The sequence below is a fragment of the Rhinocladiella mackenziei genome (genome assembly GCF_000835555.1).
Source record: "Rhinocladiella mackenziei CBS 650.93 unplaced genomic scaffold supercont1.4, whole genome shotgun sequence".
Taxonomy (NCBI): Eukaryota; Fungi; Ascomycota; class Eurotiomycetes; order Chaetothyriales; family Herpotrichiellaceae; genus Rhinocladiella; species Rhinocladiella mackenziei.
In genome coordinates this window covers 2,763,476-2,778,336 of record NW_013550601.1, presented here as the reverse complement: position 1 = coordinate 2,778,336, position 14,861 = coordinate 2,763,476, and the positions used below count along the sequence as shown (strand labels likewise).

General features: G+C 49.5%; 6 protein-coding genes across 6 annotated transcripts; 4 read left to right on the top strand and 2 right to left on the bottom strand.

Annotated features, from left to right (window-relative positions):
• Positions 1-2,323: 2,323 nt before the first annotated feature.
• Positions 2,324-2,771, top strand: Z518_06127 (uncharacterized protein; the record flags this gene model as incomplete). The annotated part of the gene is given in 2 exon segments (XM_013416937.1): positions 2,324-2,517; positions 2,528-2,771. The coding sequence occupies 2 exon segments, from the start codon at positions 2,324-2,326 to the stop codon at positions 2,769-2,771; spliced, it is 438 nt and encodes a 145-aa protein (XP_013272391.1).
• A 1,559-nt stretch (positions 2,772-4,330) lies between these two features.
• Positions 4,331-5,380, top strand: Z518_06126 (uncharacterized protein; the record flags this gene model as incomplete). The annotated part of the gene is made up of 1 exon (XM_013416936.1): positions 4,331-5,380. The coding sequence occupies one exon, from the start codon at positions 4,331-4,333 to the stop codon at positions 5,378-5,380; it is 1,050 nt and encodes a 349-aa protein (XP_013272390.1).
• Positions 5,381-5,543: 163 nt separating this feature from the next.
• Z518_06125 (uncharacterized protein) lies at positions 5,544-6,356 on the bottom strand (the record flags this gene model as incomplete). The annotated part of the gene is made up of 3 exons (XM_013416935.1): positions 5,544-5,639; positions 5,693-6,162; positions 6,224-6,356. 3 exons carry the CDS (start codon positions 6,354-6,356, stop codon positions 5,544-5,546), a joined length of 699 nt encoding a protein of 232 aa, XP_013272389.1.
• A 508-nt stretch (positions 6,357-6,864) lies between these two features.
• Z518_06124 (uncharacterized protein) lies at positions 6,865-8,835 on the top strand (the record flags this gene model as incomplete). The annotated part of the gene is made up of 1 exon (XM_013416934.1): positions 6,865-8,835. The coding sequence occupies one exon, from the start codon at positions 6,865-6,867 to the stop codon at positions 8,833-8,835; it is 1,971 nt and encodes a 656-aa protein (XP_013272388.1).
• Positions 8,836-9,898: 1,063 nt separating this feature from the next.
• On the top strand, positions 9,899-12,445 carry Z518_06123 (uncharacterized protein; the record flags this gene model as incomplete). The annotated part of the gene is made up of 1 exon (XM_013416933.1): positions 9,899-12,445. One exon carries the CDS (start codon positions 9,899-9,901, stop codon positions 12,443-12,445), a length of 2,547 nt encoding a protein of 848 aa, XP_013272387.1.
• A 98-nt stretch (positions 12,446-12,543) lies between these two features.
• On the bottom strand, positions 12,544-14,623 carry Z518_06122 (uncharacterized protein; the record flags this gene model as incomplete). The annotated part of the gene is made up of 6 exons (XM_013416932.1): positions 12,544-13,478; positions 13,566-13,592; positions 13,648-13,725; positions 13,779-13,957; positions 14,013-14,211; positions 14,269-14,623. 6 exons carry the CDS (start codon positions 14,621-14,623, stop codon positions 12,544-12,546), a joined length of 1,773 nt encoding a protein of 590 aa, XP_013272386.1.
• Between the last annotated feature and the right edge of the window lie 238 nt (positions 14,624-14,861).

Below are 14,861 nucleotides of genomic sequence, written 5' to 3'. Positions count from 1 at the left end.
AAACGACATGTCGACCTAACATCAAGAAATTATAAAAACGGGGGAGACAGTGCCATCTTTCGGGTTGCGCTCTATCTGTTCCTAGTATCACTCGCAAACTGAATGGAAGACAGAAAGGCGTGGGATCAAAACACTATATCATCAACCATCAATCATCGGTCATTGGTTAATTAGCCTTTGGCGCCAGAGTGTTACGGCTCGGCCCGGCTAATGGAGTGCAAAGCTCAACAAGCGTGAGAGGCTGAGAGGCGAAGGGGTTCAGCTAACTGCCGATTGGCAATGTTGATACATCACTCTCTATGCAAGTCATTTCTTTCAATCAATCTTCTTATGGCAGATACAGCTTTCTTCTATCCATCCATCCATATCAACCTTAACGAGACGCGCTATGAAGTAACATTGACTTACAGATCTTATCTCCCGCCAGATGATGAGCTTCTCTGGACGATACAACCTGTGAAAATGTAGAGCGCCCCCCATTGACGCCCGGAACCCGTTTAGCGGAATGCCATCTCGCTCTTTCTTGCTGTCCTTTTTAATTATTCCTTGGGTCATTGATTTGGGTGATCTACTCCCTTTGTGTACAAAGGGTAAACCGGAAAAGCATATATACGTCCACTTTCCCCCAGCAATCGAATCGGACATAAGATTCCTCCAACAAGAGGAAGATTATTTTCCGATTCTGGGATCCGTGATTACTGTGATCGGTGGCTGCAAGCATGATCTAAAATTATCGTATTGGTTGTCGAAGGATCAGAACTACGAGTGCAGGTCAGTCTGTATAAGTTTCCAAGATAACCTGTTCATTATATCCTCTCGACCTCTTGCCTTGTGTATTCTCCCGATCCATTCCTGGCCGACAGTTCAGCACGGATGGATGAACACAAGATGAAGCATGGCGCCGACCGAGACTATAAGCTGCGGTGATCAGGAAGACATATACGATATCATTCCCACAGCTTCAGCTTGAGGCATTGTCAAACGCATGCACAAAATGCTAGATAACTAGCTTTCCCCACGGTGACGTCCTGCTCCGTTAAGAAGTGGGTCCCCAATCCCTCGAGTCGTCTGCGTTATGATCCTGGCCCAGCTCGTGTGCGTGCTCGCTTAATCTCACCCAGTAAAACTCTAACCATTCCGCTGATCTGGATAGCCACAAAGTATACCATTCCGTCAGCACATTCTAAATAATATCTAATCCCAGATACAAACCTCTTATCCTCTCATCCAGCTTGTTCTCTTGGTCGAGCGCTGGGCCGGCGAACAAAGAAGAATATCCCTCCGTATGGGTCAAAGTGGATCGCCCCACTGCTGACGAGGCTTCGGTGATGTTGATCAACTAGGGATGACCCACTCAGAGCCTTGCGCAGCAGGGTAGGCTATGAGCGGACAAGGGCTTGCAAGGACGTTCAGAAACCATATATACGAGGGAACGACAACCAATCCTCAGATTCGATCGCCCCAGAGGTTTTCAAGGGGCCCGGACCTTACGCGGGGGTTTTATCGGCAGGATCGACATCGTCATAGGATGTGTAGATGCAATATTAAATATAAGAGAAAGACTATTCGTACTCTTTTCCATATACCAATCTCCAAATTTCGACGGTAATTGTCTATCAATCTGTGATCCAATATGTACAACAATAGCAAAATCATGTTGATTCTCAACAATTGCCCTCTCATTATCTCATCTCTTCTTCTATTCAGCTACGCCGTCCTCGCTTTCTCCAACCATCACCGTGACAGCTCCGACCCCATACAAGTACAGCACCAGATATGGAGTGTGCAGCTTTCACCGTCCCCGTGACGGTCTCGGCGAATAACTCCATCTACGACGCTCCGCATAACATCGGCCGCGTCAATTATGCTTGGGATGTAGACACTTGGTCACATCTCCACGCGTCTGTGTGCGTTGTGCACGCGTTACAGGTCAATTATACTTCCGACATCAGTGCACAGTAGTGCGTGCCCGCAGTTGGCAGTGGGGCGAAAAGGGAAATTCTTCAGATCGCAACGCATGGGATCGCGTTTGATAAGAGGAGAGTTGCACTCTGCTTTCTCTGTGGCTTGCAGTGTTGATGAGTATACATTTGAAGCTGTGATCCACTACATACTGATTGACTGACCTGGACTTCGTGATGTCGACGATACTGGGACGCCGAAGTCGAGCCCGAAAACTACTCCCACATCCGCACCGCGGTGGCAGCCGGCTGCTCAATCTTGACCTACGATCGCCTTGGGGACCGGAGAGTCTGACAAACCTGACACATACGACATTGTCCAAGCTCCGCTTCAGCTTGAAATCTTGAAGGAAATCACAACTATGTCACGCTCAGAGCAGATTGTAAAGACCGCTGAGTCTAAACTCTTCCCCGGCGCTGTTCTAGTGCTCACTAAATTTGTCTACACAGGCTACTCGTACAGATCGTTCCTGACCGGTGCACTGCTTGCATATTATGGAGACTTCAGCGATGGTGCTATCCAAACCGACTTCGTCCTCAACCTGTATTCTGCCTTGTATAGACAGCTCCTTTGGCTGGCAGTACGAAGCGAGGAACGACCCCATCAAATTCGCAGGTCGCGGAAATGGATACATCGTTATCGGCACAGAAAGTAGCCTGCAGCGGGGTTTCTTCAGTAATCAAGGTCTTCTGGATCCCGACATGCTCAAGCATGGAAATGAGATCCTGCAGCCTGCCACGGTCGGGGAATTTAGGTCCACTTTCAAGGTCACCGGATTGCCTGCGTTGAAATTTGTGGGGCTCATGTAGGTAGGTATCTTGTCATTCATACCATTTATATCGTCTGATAAGTTGTTCACGGTCATTTGCTGATCCGATGGCGTGCACAACAGTACTTCCTAGTTGAATATGATTTTCGCTCTATGCGGAGGTGATTGCAAAGACTCATACAACTTGACATGGTTGAAAGAAACTTTTTGTCCAAAACTTCGACTCTCGACACGTATATTCCGCTTCGAACGGGACATGGGCATACTTTGCACCAGAATGCCACTGCTGGGTATCAAGCCATGTTTGATTTTCTGGACAGCAATAGGTTAGGTTGAAGGTTGACTGAGAGTCCAGAGTGCGCCAGCAGCTGAAGGAGCTATTGGAGACAAAAATGGAATCGAAAGAAGGCGAATTCATTGGATATTTCTCTTCTACACAGCAATCATGAATCACCTTGTGAGATATTGACATGGCAACCAACGCCATTGCATTTGAGTCCTGTACCATGGAGTTGCTCCCGCCACCGAGCACATGTTTTCTGGCTACTAGTTTTGATCATCCCCCATATCTATTTGGCTACATCCTAAGCATACCTTCTAATTATGTCATGTCCGAGACACCTAGATCTACCATCCACTAGGATTTGTCGTCAATTAGAATTGCAAAACCAAGCTAGTGCGCATGGATGTTCTAGGCCACTAGTTGGAATTCATGGTCAATCAAACGATTTCTTGCTTTGCGGGGTAGTTGGTGATTCAGGATTCTAGCCACTGGTTCTTTTGCTGAGTACTCTCGAGTGTCTTCCGTTTTAGGATCGAAAATGGTGTCACCGATGGATGCAAGGATGTTAAGAGCGTGCTGACTCCACAGAAAATGAGGCAACTGGGCCTGTGCCAATATGAATCCATGTACAGTCTAAGGACCAAGATGAAGATGATTTGCTCGCATTGCCTCCGCCCCCTCCTAAAACCGAGGGTCATTATCGACCTGGCCGATGACTAGCAGCGCCCAGCTTCGAAAGATTGCTGAGCTCGTGCGGAGCACCTGGCAATATTGATGGCTCAGGACGATAGCTGTCACAGTTTGACCAAGACATAGATATGATCATTGAAAGCGTACGAAAAGGTGTGGATTTGTTTGTACGACAGCTAAGTAGATCAACGTTCGGTTGGCTAGCCGGGGGTGCTGTGCCATAATTCTACGGCGAAGAAAGGAACCGTTGTCAGTGAAAGTATATACATGTTGTACGGGAGTAACAAATTACATCTTCGAGAATGAAAGGGCTCAAATGAACCATGATGGACAACGTTGACCGCCAGAGCGACATTCAAACTCGTTGGTGGAGAATGCCTGAGATCAGGTCAATTATTTAGATGTCGAAGGGCGTGTTGGACTTTGTCGGGAAAACTTTGACTGTTGCGTGCCCATGATAAGCGGCAGTCCGAATACGAGTCTAGACTTTCTTGTCTGAGGGTCCAATGATCTCGACCGATCCAGGAGCCCTGTAAAAGTTGTATGTTAAATCTTCGAAGAAACTTCTTTTGAAGAACGGCAAGGAGAAATTGATATCATGACATCTGGGACGGCAAAGATGAACAATGCTTGTCGCTGCCAAAGTCGAATGTCACTGCCGACTGACATCATTCCCCCTTTCAATTCCATCCTCTTCCCTCCCATTAAAATCTGCTGTCTGTAATTGCAATTCGTGTCGCCATGCAACAGGACAGCTTTTCGCCACGTTCGCCGTTATTCCTGTTCCGTTGCCGACCGACGTGTTGCAGAGTGATGGGTTAGTGAGGTACGATTCTTCATCGACATGTCAACGTTGGTTCTGCAAGAAATGTGGAGCCAGTATCATCAATATCGACAGGGGAGACGGAGCAGATGAATGGGAGGTCGCCACAGGGGTGCTTCATTTTCAAGACGAGAAAGGCCTCGAGGACCAGTTGAATAGAGTCCAACTTTGGGTAGAAGATGTCAAGGCTGACGGGGGAGCTACCGGCTGGATCAATCAGGGAAAATTGGCAGGCATGGACAGGCATTGGCAAGGGAGGAAAAGTGGGCTTGTTAGCGACGAGATTGTTGCCAAGGTCATGGGAGGAGACTACGACGAGCTTCAGAAAAGGCCGTCCGAAACTCAGCTCGATGACATGGGCCTGCTTCAAGCCCATTGTCACTGTCGAAAGGTCAGCATCTCGATCGCACGGCCGGAGAGAGGCTTCAACGAGGGAACGGGCAAATTCGGAGCATCTCTCGACGCCTGTACCTCATGCCGACTTGTCAGTGGCTTTGAAGTAACAAGCTGGATAACAATCCCCAGAGGCCTGATTCACGCTGGCTCGCAAGACTTGGAATACCTCCTCGCCGACAGATCAAGACTAGGCCACTACAACACTTCGTCCGATGTCGATCGATACTTCTGTGTCAACTGTGGTGCGACTGTCTTTTATTATAAGGACGGCCTGGACACAATTGACATGGGAGCTGGACTCCTCAGCCCAACGACCAAAGAGAGAGCTCGTGTTGAGGATTGGTTGCGGTGGGAGCGATATCCAAAGGGTGTGTTTTGTGCAGAGGACGCGATTGATAAAGGGTTCGTAGGGAACATCATGGAAGGCATGAGACTGGTACAGGAGAGGAGGGAGTGAGAGCCGGGCCGCAAAGACAGGGCATGAAAGGAGGTGACCACAAAATGGTGTTTGTGCTCACATCCGCAAGCTGAGAGGTAATTATCAATCGACCGTCTCGCCTGCAATATTGCTACAATCATATTTCCATTGGTGTACACTTTCCACCTTTTGTTCTACATGTTTAGCTGCCGAATCTCTTCTCCGCAGCCTTCCAGTTGATGACATCCCAGATGGCGCTGAAGTATTCGGCCTTTCGGTTCTGGTATTGAAGATAATACTAGTTCGATATTAGCAATCCTTCCCGGTAGAAACTCTAGAGCATTCTCTTACAGCATGTTCCCAAGCATCGACACCTAGCAAAGGCTTGAATTGACCAACCACGGGATCTTGATTGGCATATGTCCTGATGGCAATGTTTCCTGTCTGGGTATCCTTGACTAACCAAGCCCAGCCACTCCCTTGAATACCAGCCAATGCAGCGTTGAACTTCTTCTTCATCTCTTCCAAGCCACCATAGGTGGCGTCGATGGCCTTGGCCAATTCACCAGAAGGAGGCTCCCCACCACCGGCGCTCCTAGGTGCGAGGTTCTCCCAGAACAAAGTATGATTGAGGTGACCACCACCGTGGAAGTTGATCAATGGTTGAAGGGCAATCTTGGTAGTGATATCGTCGTTGGCCACGGCGGCGGCAAGCTTCTCCGAGGCATCGTTGTACGAATTCACGTAGGTCTGGTGGTGCTTGCTGTGGTGGAGTTCCATGATCTTGCCAGAAATGGCGGGCTCCAGGGCGCCATAGTCATCTGATGGAAGGTCTAGTCAGCCATGCAAAACTCAAGGGAACCCTATCTCCAGAAAACGTACAAGCAAGGTCGGGAAGAGTTGCTCTGGTCCGAATGAATGTTCTATCGATTGTGGTCATGCATCTCAATGGCTTGGTGGAAGCTACTGCTCTGCGGGTCGACGGACGGGCGACGGAGCGAAAGAGGGAAGACATGATGCCGTTTGATGCTGAATCTACACAAGTGTTGGCGGGAAGGGGGGAATTCAACACGCAATTAAGGATTTTCTAAAGAGAGGAGAAGGATAAATGCTGTGATGGTTAGTGATGCACTCAAATGGATGTTCTTTTCCGAAGCTCGGCCGGAGTGGGAGAATGGCCGTGGAGAGTGAGCCTCGCCTTACGTCACGCCTGGGCACCCACTTGTGCACCCACTGGCGGCGTTTTCGTTCGCAGATCTGAGATCTTCAACGCTCAAACCCCCCAAAAAAAAGGTGCTGCGGATCCCGGAATATTCTGAAACCGATATTTTCTTACGACCTCCAAACGGGCAAATTATAAGGCCGAGAGGGCTGTCGACATAAATATCGAGACGGAATTACCAGTGGGATGTGCTGTCGAGCCTCGTTCAGATAGGCCACTGTTCTGCGCTCTTCAGAGACTCGATGCGCAAGCTACGGTTCAAATCTTACCAAATCTTCCCGTTTGCCAGCATTCTGTCAAGATGAGCGACTCGTCAGAAGACGATCAACCCTTCAATCTCCGCGACTACGATGACGAAGACACTGATGACGAGCGACCAAACAAGCGAAGAAAAACCATGAAAACCTTGCGCAGTCGCGGCCTGGGTTTCGTCAAGTCCACTGCTCAGGATGGGGAACAAGAAAACCAAGATGATCAAGAGGAGGATGTCGATGATGAGAAGCCTTCGATGGGAATGGGACAGGGTATGGGTGGTTTCCGCAGTTCTTTCAACATCGGCGAATACAACTACGATGGAGAACCAGACAGCCCCGTACCTCCACCAGATATGTCTCCTCGAAGACAAGCAGAGAAGAGTAGCGGTTTTGGCCCTTCCGCCTTCGGTACAGGAGGCCGAATTCAAAAGAACTCGTTCGCAGCGAGGATGATGGCCAAACAAGGCTACGTTGAAGGTCAAGGTCTAGGAAAATCGGGACAAGGTATAACGGCTCCGATTCAGGCCCAGGTGTTGCAAAGTCGAGCTGGCTTAGGTCAAGGTAGCGGAACACCTGAACCTCCCCGGAAGAAACAAGAGCCGGGAAGAGACAAGCCCTCATCTACAGGGTCGACGCCGGGAACAGGTACACCGCGGATCAAAGCTCCTCCCAAAGCAAAGTATGCGGTCACGGCAATCGAATCCAGAGGCCTCCATGTCCCTGAGGCGATGAAGCAAATCATAGTCGATGCAACAGGCTCCGAGACCAAAACGCTAACCTCATTGTCAGGCTTTTCAACTCCCACTCGAGAAGCCTCACCTGGACCCGGATTGGAGGTGGCCAAAGCGACTGCTCGCATAAAATTGCAATTGCAGGCATTTGCCGACGCCTGGGACGGAACTAAGGAGCAAGAAGCCCGTCTTGACATGGAACACACCCAGATCGGCGCAGCACTGGCACTCCACGAGGAGGAAATCCAGCGCTACAACGACATCATATCAGCGTTTGAGCGAGTCGCCGTCGACGATTCTAATGAGTCTCGAGATTGGGGTTCATCCATCTCCCGCCTTCGGGACATCCAAGCTCGATATTCGAATCACGTATCCGAGCTTTCACTTGCTGAACTCACAGCTTCTTGTCTTGAACCCCTCTTTCGCCGCGAAATGGCTGAATGGCAGCCACTCTCGCAACCGACGCACCTCATTGACTCATTTCAATCCATGGATCAACTTCTTGAACTCGAGAGATCAATCACCTCAAGACACCGCAAGCGCACATCCTATTTCGAATCACTCCTCCTTCTGCACTGGTATCCGCGAATTCGGACAGCTTTGGGAAAAGAATGGAATGTCTACGACCCGGATTCAGCATACACGCTGATCATATCGTGGTCTAAGATTCTACCACCCTGGCTCACTTACAAGATACTCCACGAAAGCATCCTACCCAAACTAATTGAAGCGGTCAAACGATTTCCCAAAACCGTCGACTCAGCAACTGCTACCCCCGGCCGTTCTTCCGTCAGCTCTCACAAATCCAAAAGATCTGCCCCTGATCTTCATACCTGGCTCTTCGACTGGTGGACATTGTTGTCCTCGGAGAGTCTTGATCTGGAACGCTTCGCAGAGCTCAAATCATTAGTGAAAACCAAAGTTGATAGTGAGAGCTGGCCGACATGGAAACCATTGCTTGGATCGCGTCGACCCAAACCACTTCCTCCGACGAAAACTGCCCAATCCTCAGCGGCTGGTGCTGGATCGATCCCGCCTGGTAGAGCAGACGTGGAAGAAATCACATTCAAGGCCTTGGTGGAAGAGTGGTGCAGCGAGAACAATTTATTACTACACTCATCACACAAGTCTGATGCCTTTGGTCGCTTACTTTATCGGCTTCAAGACGCAGAAAGAAGAAGTCGAGGCATCCTCGTTTATTTGCAAGATGACGTCGTGTTTGGAGAGGATGGAGAGCCGTATGCCTTGGATGAGGATTTGGTTTCGAAAGCAATGAGTAAGAGGTGAAAACTACCATAACAAGATCTAGAGCCGCAGTGGCACAGGCTGTCTTGATAAGAATCAGATCCATTAGACGAGATGATGAGTTACATCGATATTCACGGCCCCCTCCAAAAAAAGCCGCCCTGAACGACAGCAAAACAGGGGAATCCGGAATTGCATACCCGAAATTTCCAAAAGATATGATCAAGGCCTCTTGATGGCCACAATCCGAGATGGATGCACTCTTATCTCCCATCTGATTCGAACATCATTGATGAGTTGAGCTGCTCTTCAAATCGAATGCCCAAATGATATGTGGGCCACGGTCCAAATTCCATCGCATGCCTCAAGATGCATTCTGTTCCTGAAGCGGCATTTTTTGCGAGGCTAACAATTAATCAAGAACAGCCCTGTAAGGGGCTCTTCGTCTTGGTATTGATGATCTTCTCCGGGGTATTGCTTGTCCTGATCGCTCAACAACCGTTGAACAAGTTTCCGGGCTAGCGGCAGATGAAACTGTTCCGGCCCCAATTGGCGTCTTGGTCTTCTATGCTTCCACAAATATATGCATACATGATAGGCCGATGCAGAAACCCTTTGTACTATGTCTCTATGCAATTAAGAAAACTCAAGCTCAATATATGCTAGGCGCTCTAGAAGATGGTGAGCCTCTGCGGGCATCATATGAACACAACGCGAATACCTGAGGGATACAGTCTCCATCGAAGCTTGACCATTCTCGGATCCCCTGATCGTATTGTCCATCATTTCGCAATTGCCATCATGTTCTGCAACACAACGAATCTAAACAAGACGCTTGGCTTTGTGTGATCCCATGTTTAAACTGATTTCGAAGTGTGTGTCAAAGGTTTCTTGGCCTTTGCGCCACAGTTGGCGTATTCGGATTCAGCTGCTTAAGTGACCCTTTTTCCAGGGTGCCTCAATCAAATGCGGGTACTGGTAAGGGAGTAACGCCAGCACTACGAATGTTTAAACACGCGAAGACCCTATTTACACAGGTAGAGGATCAAAAGGTTTCCCAACACTATACACTCTTTTACGTTCCCATGCGACACCACCAGACACAATGGACCTCAGCGTCGGGGTGGTTTCTGGTCTCATTGCCATTGCAATCACATTGATGCAACTCATTGTTCCTAATGCTCTTGTGGTCATCCTCGTCGCTGCTTTATCCCAGGAACACAGCGCAGTGACTTGGTCGGTTGTTTCACGATCCCTCTCTAATTCATTATGGCCAGTAATTCTCAGATCCGACATGGCGGCGTCAAATCAAGTTCCTTCCAAGATCAATCTCGTAACGTGGGTTCGTCCTCTCAGTCTCGCCCTCATCGCAGCTGCTGCCATCGTCACGCCGATGGGCCTTTACGAAGGTCTTATACTGACGGAAGACGCGCAACCTGCCACTTTCTCTTTGGTGGACGACTCCGGGATAATGGGATATGGCACGCTGCCTCGATCCGACCTGGGATTTTCACGCCAGTGTTGGGGCAGTCTACCGGTACAATGTCCTGGGACCACTGTCGTTATAGACGCAGACGAATACTATGGCAATGCCACCATCGTCAACGACGATTACGATCGAAGAATCCCAGAAGTTCTTGTTAGACTCTACCAAAGCGGCCTACATCAACAACCTCGCAGCGTGTCAAGTTATTTTGACATCCAAGCTCGACAATATCAATATGAAAACCAATACAGCATCGACAACCAGACTTATCTCGTTGACAGCTTTCGACCGATGGGCTCCATGGTGCTGGATGACTCGATCTCCCTGATCGACGGATTGGTGGTTGACATGCGAAATGGGGGCGTTGGGTTCCGGAAGCATACCGCCCCTTCCGGATTACGATATGGAGCAGAGTGGGACGAAGATATTTTGTTTCTCGAGCCAGAAACGGTGTGTGTAAACACAAACATCACCCTGGAAGTACAAGTGTCGCCGCTCAACTCAGCCTACAATTCATCGGCCCCTTCGGGGTATCTGGTTGACCAAGGAGGATACGTCAATGTCAACAAGACAAGCCCCTGGCTCGAATCGTGGCACCGTGACCTGCAAGACGCTTTACTAGAGAACAATGATCCGAGCTTGAGTGCACGGGCTTACCGCGCTGCTTGGTGGATGAACGTACAAAACATGTACTATCTCAATGTCACCAAGCCAGACACCAACAGAAGTGCCTACATGAACTCGGAAATTGGTCACCGCTTTCCTGTCAACAACTCCTTTACGACCCTTTCTAAGGATCAGCTTGCCTTTGAAGACTTTGATGGTCTCATCTCCGGCATTCCCAGCGCCTTTGAGTTTTCAAATGGCTCGCTTGAAATATTCAACAGCTCCTTCAGCGAGACACCTTACTATCCGAACCCATGGAACATAACGACGGTAAACTATACAGACATTCAACCATTCTGCACCGGAGCCATGGGCGGCGACTATGCAAACATGACCAATATCGACGTGAGATGCGGTCTCCTTGTTGGTCCTTCCAAGCGCGTTGACGGATCTCAAAGCAGTGTTGTCGAGCCCGGGTCATGGTGGACCAGACCAATCTATTCCTGCTCAAGTGCAACGAAAGCCACGATCAAAACCATTCGATTCAACTTCAACGCAACCACGAATGACGGACTCAATAGTCTCACCGTGATCAAACTCACGGATAAAGTTTACCAGAACAAATCGTCGATGCCTCTCTGGGGCGTGGAGACACCGGACATGGAATTATATGACCTTGACCCCTTTTTTGGGCTGATTTCACCTGATCTCCAAAACAGCGTGAATTTATCTACCATTCGCTCGGAGAAACTCTATGTCCCAGCCTCCAGCGCGACCGTGTTCGAGATCGCTCTCAGCAATAATAAGGGAAACGACTTCAACCCCGGCGTCAGCGGTCCGGCGAAGATATGGAACAAGCTGTACAGTACAAGTTCCAGTTCTGTGGACGAGGGCACTGACTACTCTGCCGCGAGTAATTTGGCGTTACTGTCGAAATGGCAACGACTGTCCGCAAACGCTACGGGTGCAGCTCATATCATCAATTTGATATGGACGGACTATGCGGCGAACTACTTCGTAGGCACTAGGAGCTGGTTGACGGATGTGGATTATATGCCTCCAAACTTGCAAGGCGACGGCCAAAAACTTCGCAAACGACAGGATAGTGGCGCCACTACAACGACTGATGATACGGTGCCGATCCAAATATACGAGCGCCGAATTCGATATCATCTCCTCTATGGTATCCCGGCAGCTATCTGTCTGGTTATGACGGTACTTGTCTCTCTCGGTGCACTGTTGACCATGGTGCTAGGTCACGGTAGCATCGGCCGTCTGCGGCATTACATATGGAGTCTCTCAGCTGGGCGGATGCTTGGTGCCTTCCTGTTCCCCAAGGAAGGAGACCTGCACTCGGACACGAAAGTGTGGATTCGGCAAGTCGGATGGAAGCCTGTTCGGATTGGGACCCCGGATATACCGCAACTCAGCTATGCTCAGAGCCATACGGCTGGACCGTACTCGCTGGTCAACCAGAAGGACCCAGCGATGTTGGGAACGACCACCCAGTTTGAGCCTCTAAGCGGAAACTCTCCTAGGCAGCGACCTTATATGGCATGATACCTACTTATAGAAACAAATAATATCAATAGTCCTTGATCTATGTTCTACCGTGAGCAACGCAACCTGAACTAGCCTCGTGGTTTTTGAAGTTTAGTTTAAACGAAGAGACCCATCACCCGACGTCCAAGACTCTGTTTCGCCTTGCTTCCCCTTTCAATCGTTTCCAAATATTCCTGAAACTCTCTCCTACCGCTGTCAAGGTCCATATCCATCACTTTCACCAGAAACCCACTGTCCTTGCTCCAAAACTTCCAAAATATAAACAGCACTACGGCGATAGGAGCAGCCAGATAACTCATCAAAAATGCCTCTGCATTCGGCTCACCACCGATGGGAAACAAAGCGACGTAGAATGTCGCTATTAAACAGACGCAAACAAGCGTGACGCCGAGTGGAGATACGGAAGGAATCTCATCCAGAGATCTTCCAGCCGCTTTCCATCCCGCTCGGAACCGAATGTGACTGAGGCAAATCGAGCCCCAGATGAAGAAGACTGAAAGTCCACTAATAGCCAGGAGCCAGTAAAACACGGTCTCGCCGCTCGCAGCCAAATTGATAAAGGCCAGCAAACCAAAGAGTAGTTGAATGATGATCGGCCAGAAAGGGCGGCTTTTATGGTCGATCCAGGCAAGAAATCGAGGAGCCATGCCATCGGCGGCAAGTGCTTGCATTGTACGTGTGGAGCCGTAGGTACATGAGTTGGCGACTGAGAGAACCGAGATGGTGATCACGGCATTGAAAGCGGACGGGAGACCTTTGACTCCTGCGTATTGAATTGCAAGGACAAACGGAGAGGCCTTCGTATTGGCGCCAGATGCGCCGAGGAGGTCGACTGAGTTGTTTGGTACGATGAGGCCGACGATCAGAAGGGAGGTGATGTATAAGCCCGCAATCCGAAAGATGACCTGTCTTGTGGCTTTAGGTAGGGCCTCTAGCGGGTTTGCTGCTTCGGCGGCGGCGAGACTGACGAGTTCGGTGCCTGCAAAGGCGAATGCGGCGACGACGAAGACGGTGCAAAAGCCCTTGAATCCTGTGAAAGATATCAGTAAGCATTCTCCATATTCAACCAGGGCATCAGCGTATCAAGTCCAAGTGGTCTGTCAAATCTCATCCATACCATTGCGAAAGGCCGTGTTTCCATTCGCTGCATCGTCCCAGTATCGGGAATCCGATATATCCACGATCGTCCATAGGGACACCGCCGCAATCAACAACGATGCCAAAGATAACGAAGCCGACGATGGCAATAATTTTAATGAGACCCAGGATAAATTCAACTGGTCCGTTGTTAGTTGGGATACGGTGAATAAATAAAAAGAGTATCGCTTACCTTCGCCATAACCCTTAACACCAAAGTACTGAACTAGGACCAGGAGAGAAAGGAACACCACAATCCAAATGGAAATGTTGTACTCATGCCAATAACTGATTGTAATTCCGGCAGCGGTAATCTCAAAAGGCAGAGTGATCAGCCAGCCCCGTACATACTGCCATCCCATGGCGAAGCCCCTATGTCTCTTGGTCAGTATTCACAACTCAAGGAATTAGTGTCCCGTGTTCTCACCAGGCTGGATCGATGAAGCGGACAGCGTAGACGTAGTAAGCCCCGTTCACTGGATACATGACTGCCAGTTCACCGAGTGCCTGTACGGTGCAGAGGATCATCACGCCGATAATAAGATACCCAACAAGCAGAGCCGCGGGACCTCCCGTGTATAGTGCACCACCGGAGGAGATGAAGAGTCCAGCACCGATAGATCCTCCTGTCAAGCAATATCAGAAATGAATGATCATACCGGTTGGACCCAACCAGAATTCACCAATGGCGATCATTTGCATGTGTCGACTTTGAAAGTCACGACCGAGCTTCTGTCTGGCTGGAGCATGAGTTCCCTCCTCGACATCCGGGCTGTGCTGGCTGCCATCTTGGTTAGCAGCAGATGTTGATAGCTCTGCCTCTTTCTCCGCGTGAGTGTCGGTCGCCATTTCTTGTTGACGAAGAATGAAGAAGAGACTTCCCCCCAGGGCGAGTTCGAGTCTGGGCTCCTCAAAGATAAGGGCCGTAACATTCGAGCAGAAGTTAGTATATCTCTGCAAAGTGAAATTGAGATCCAGCTTGACCCTGATCTTCCGAGGTGCCCCACTGTTCCATCGGTTTTCTGACGGTGCTCTCATTCATGAAGCGTGAAAGACAAGCGAGGCCATTCCAGTTCTTCCGCTTTCACTGACTCGATGTCTTTTGTAGTCGAGTCAGTGTTTTGGCTAGATAGCTGGGCTTATGTAGCGAAATCACCAAGACAATCGGGAAAACAGCGACTCGCTGAAACCTCAGTTGAACCGGGCCAGGTGTGCTTGAGCCCACGTGTCTAGGCCGTCTGAATGAGGATATCATTCGTAACCTCCGCATGGGCCC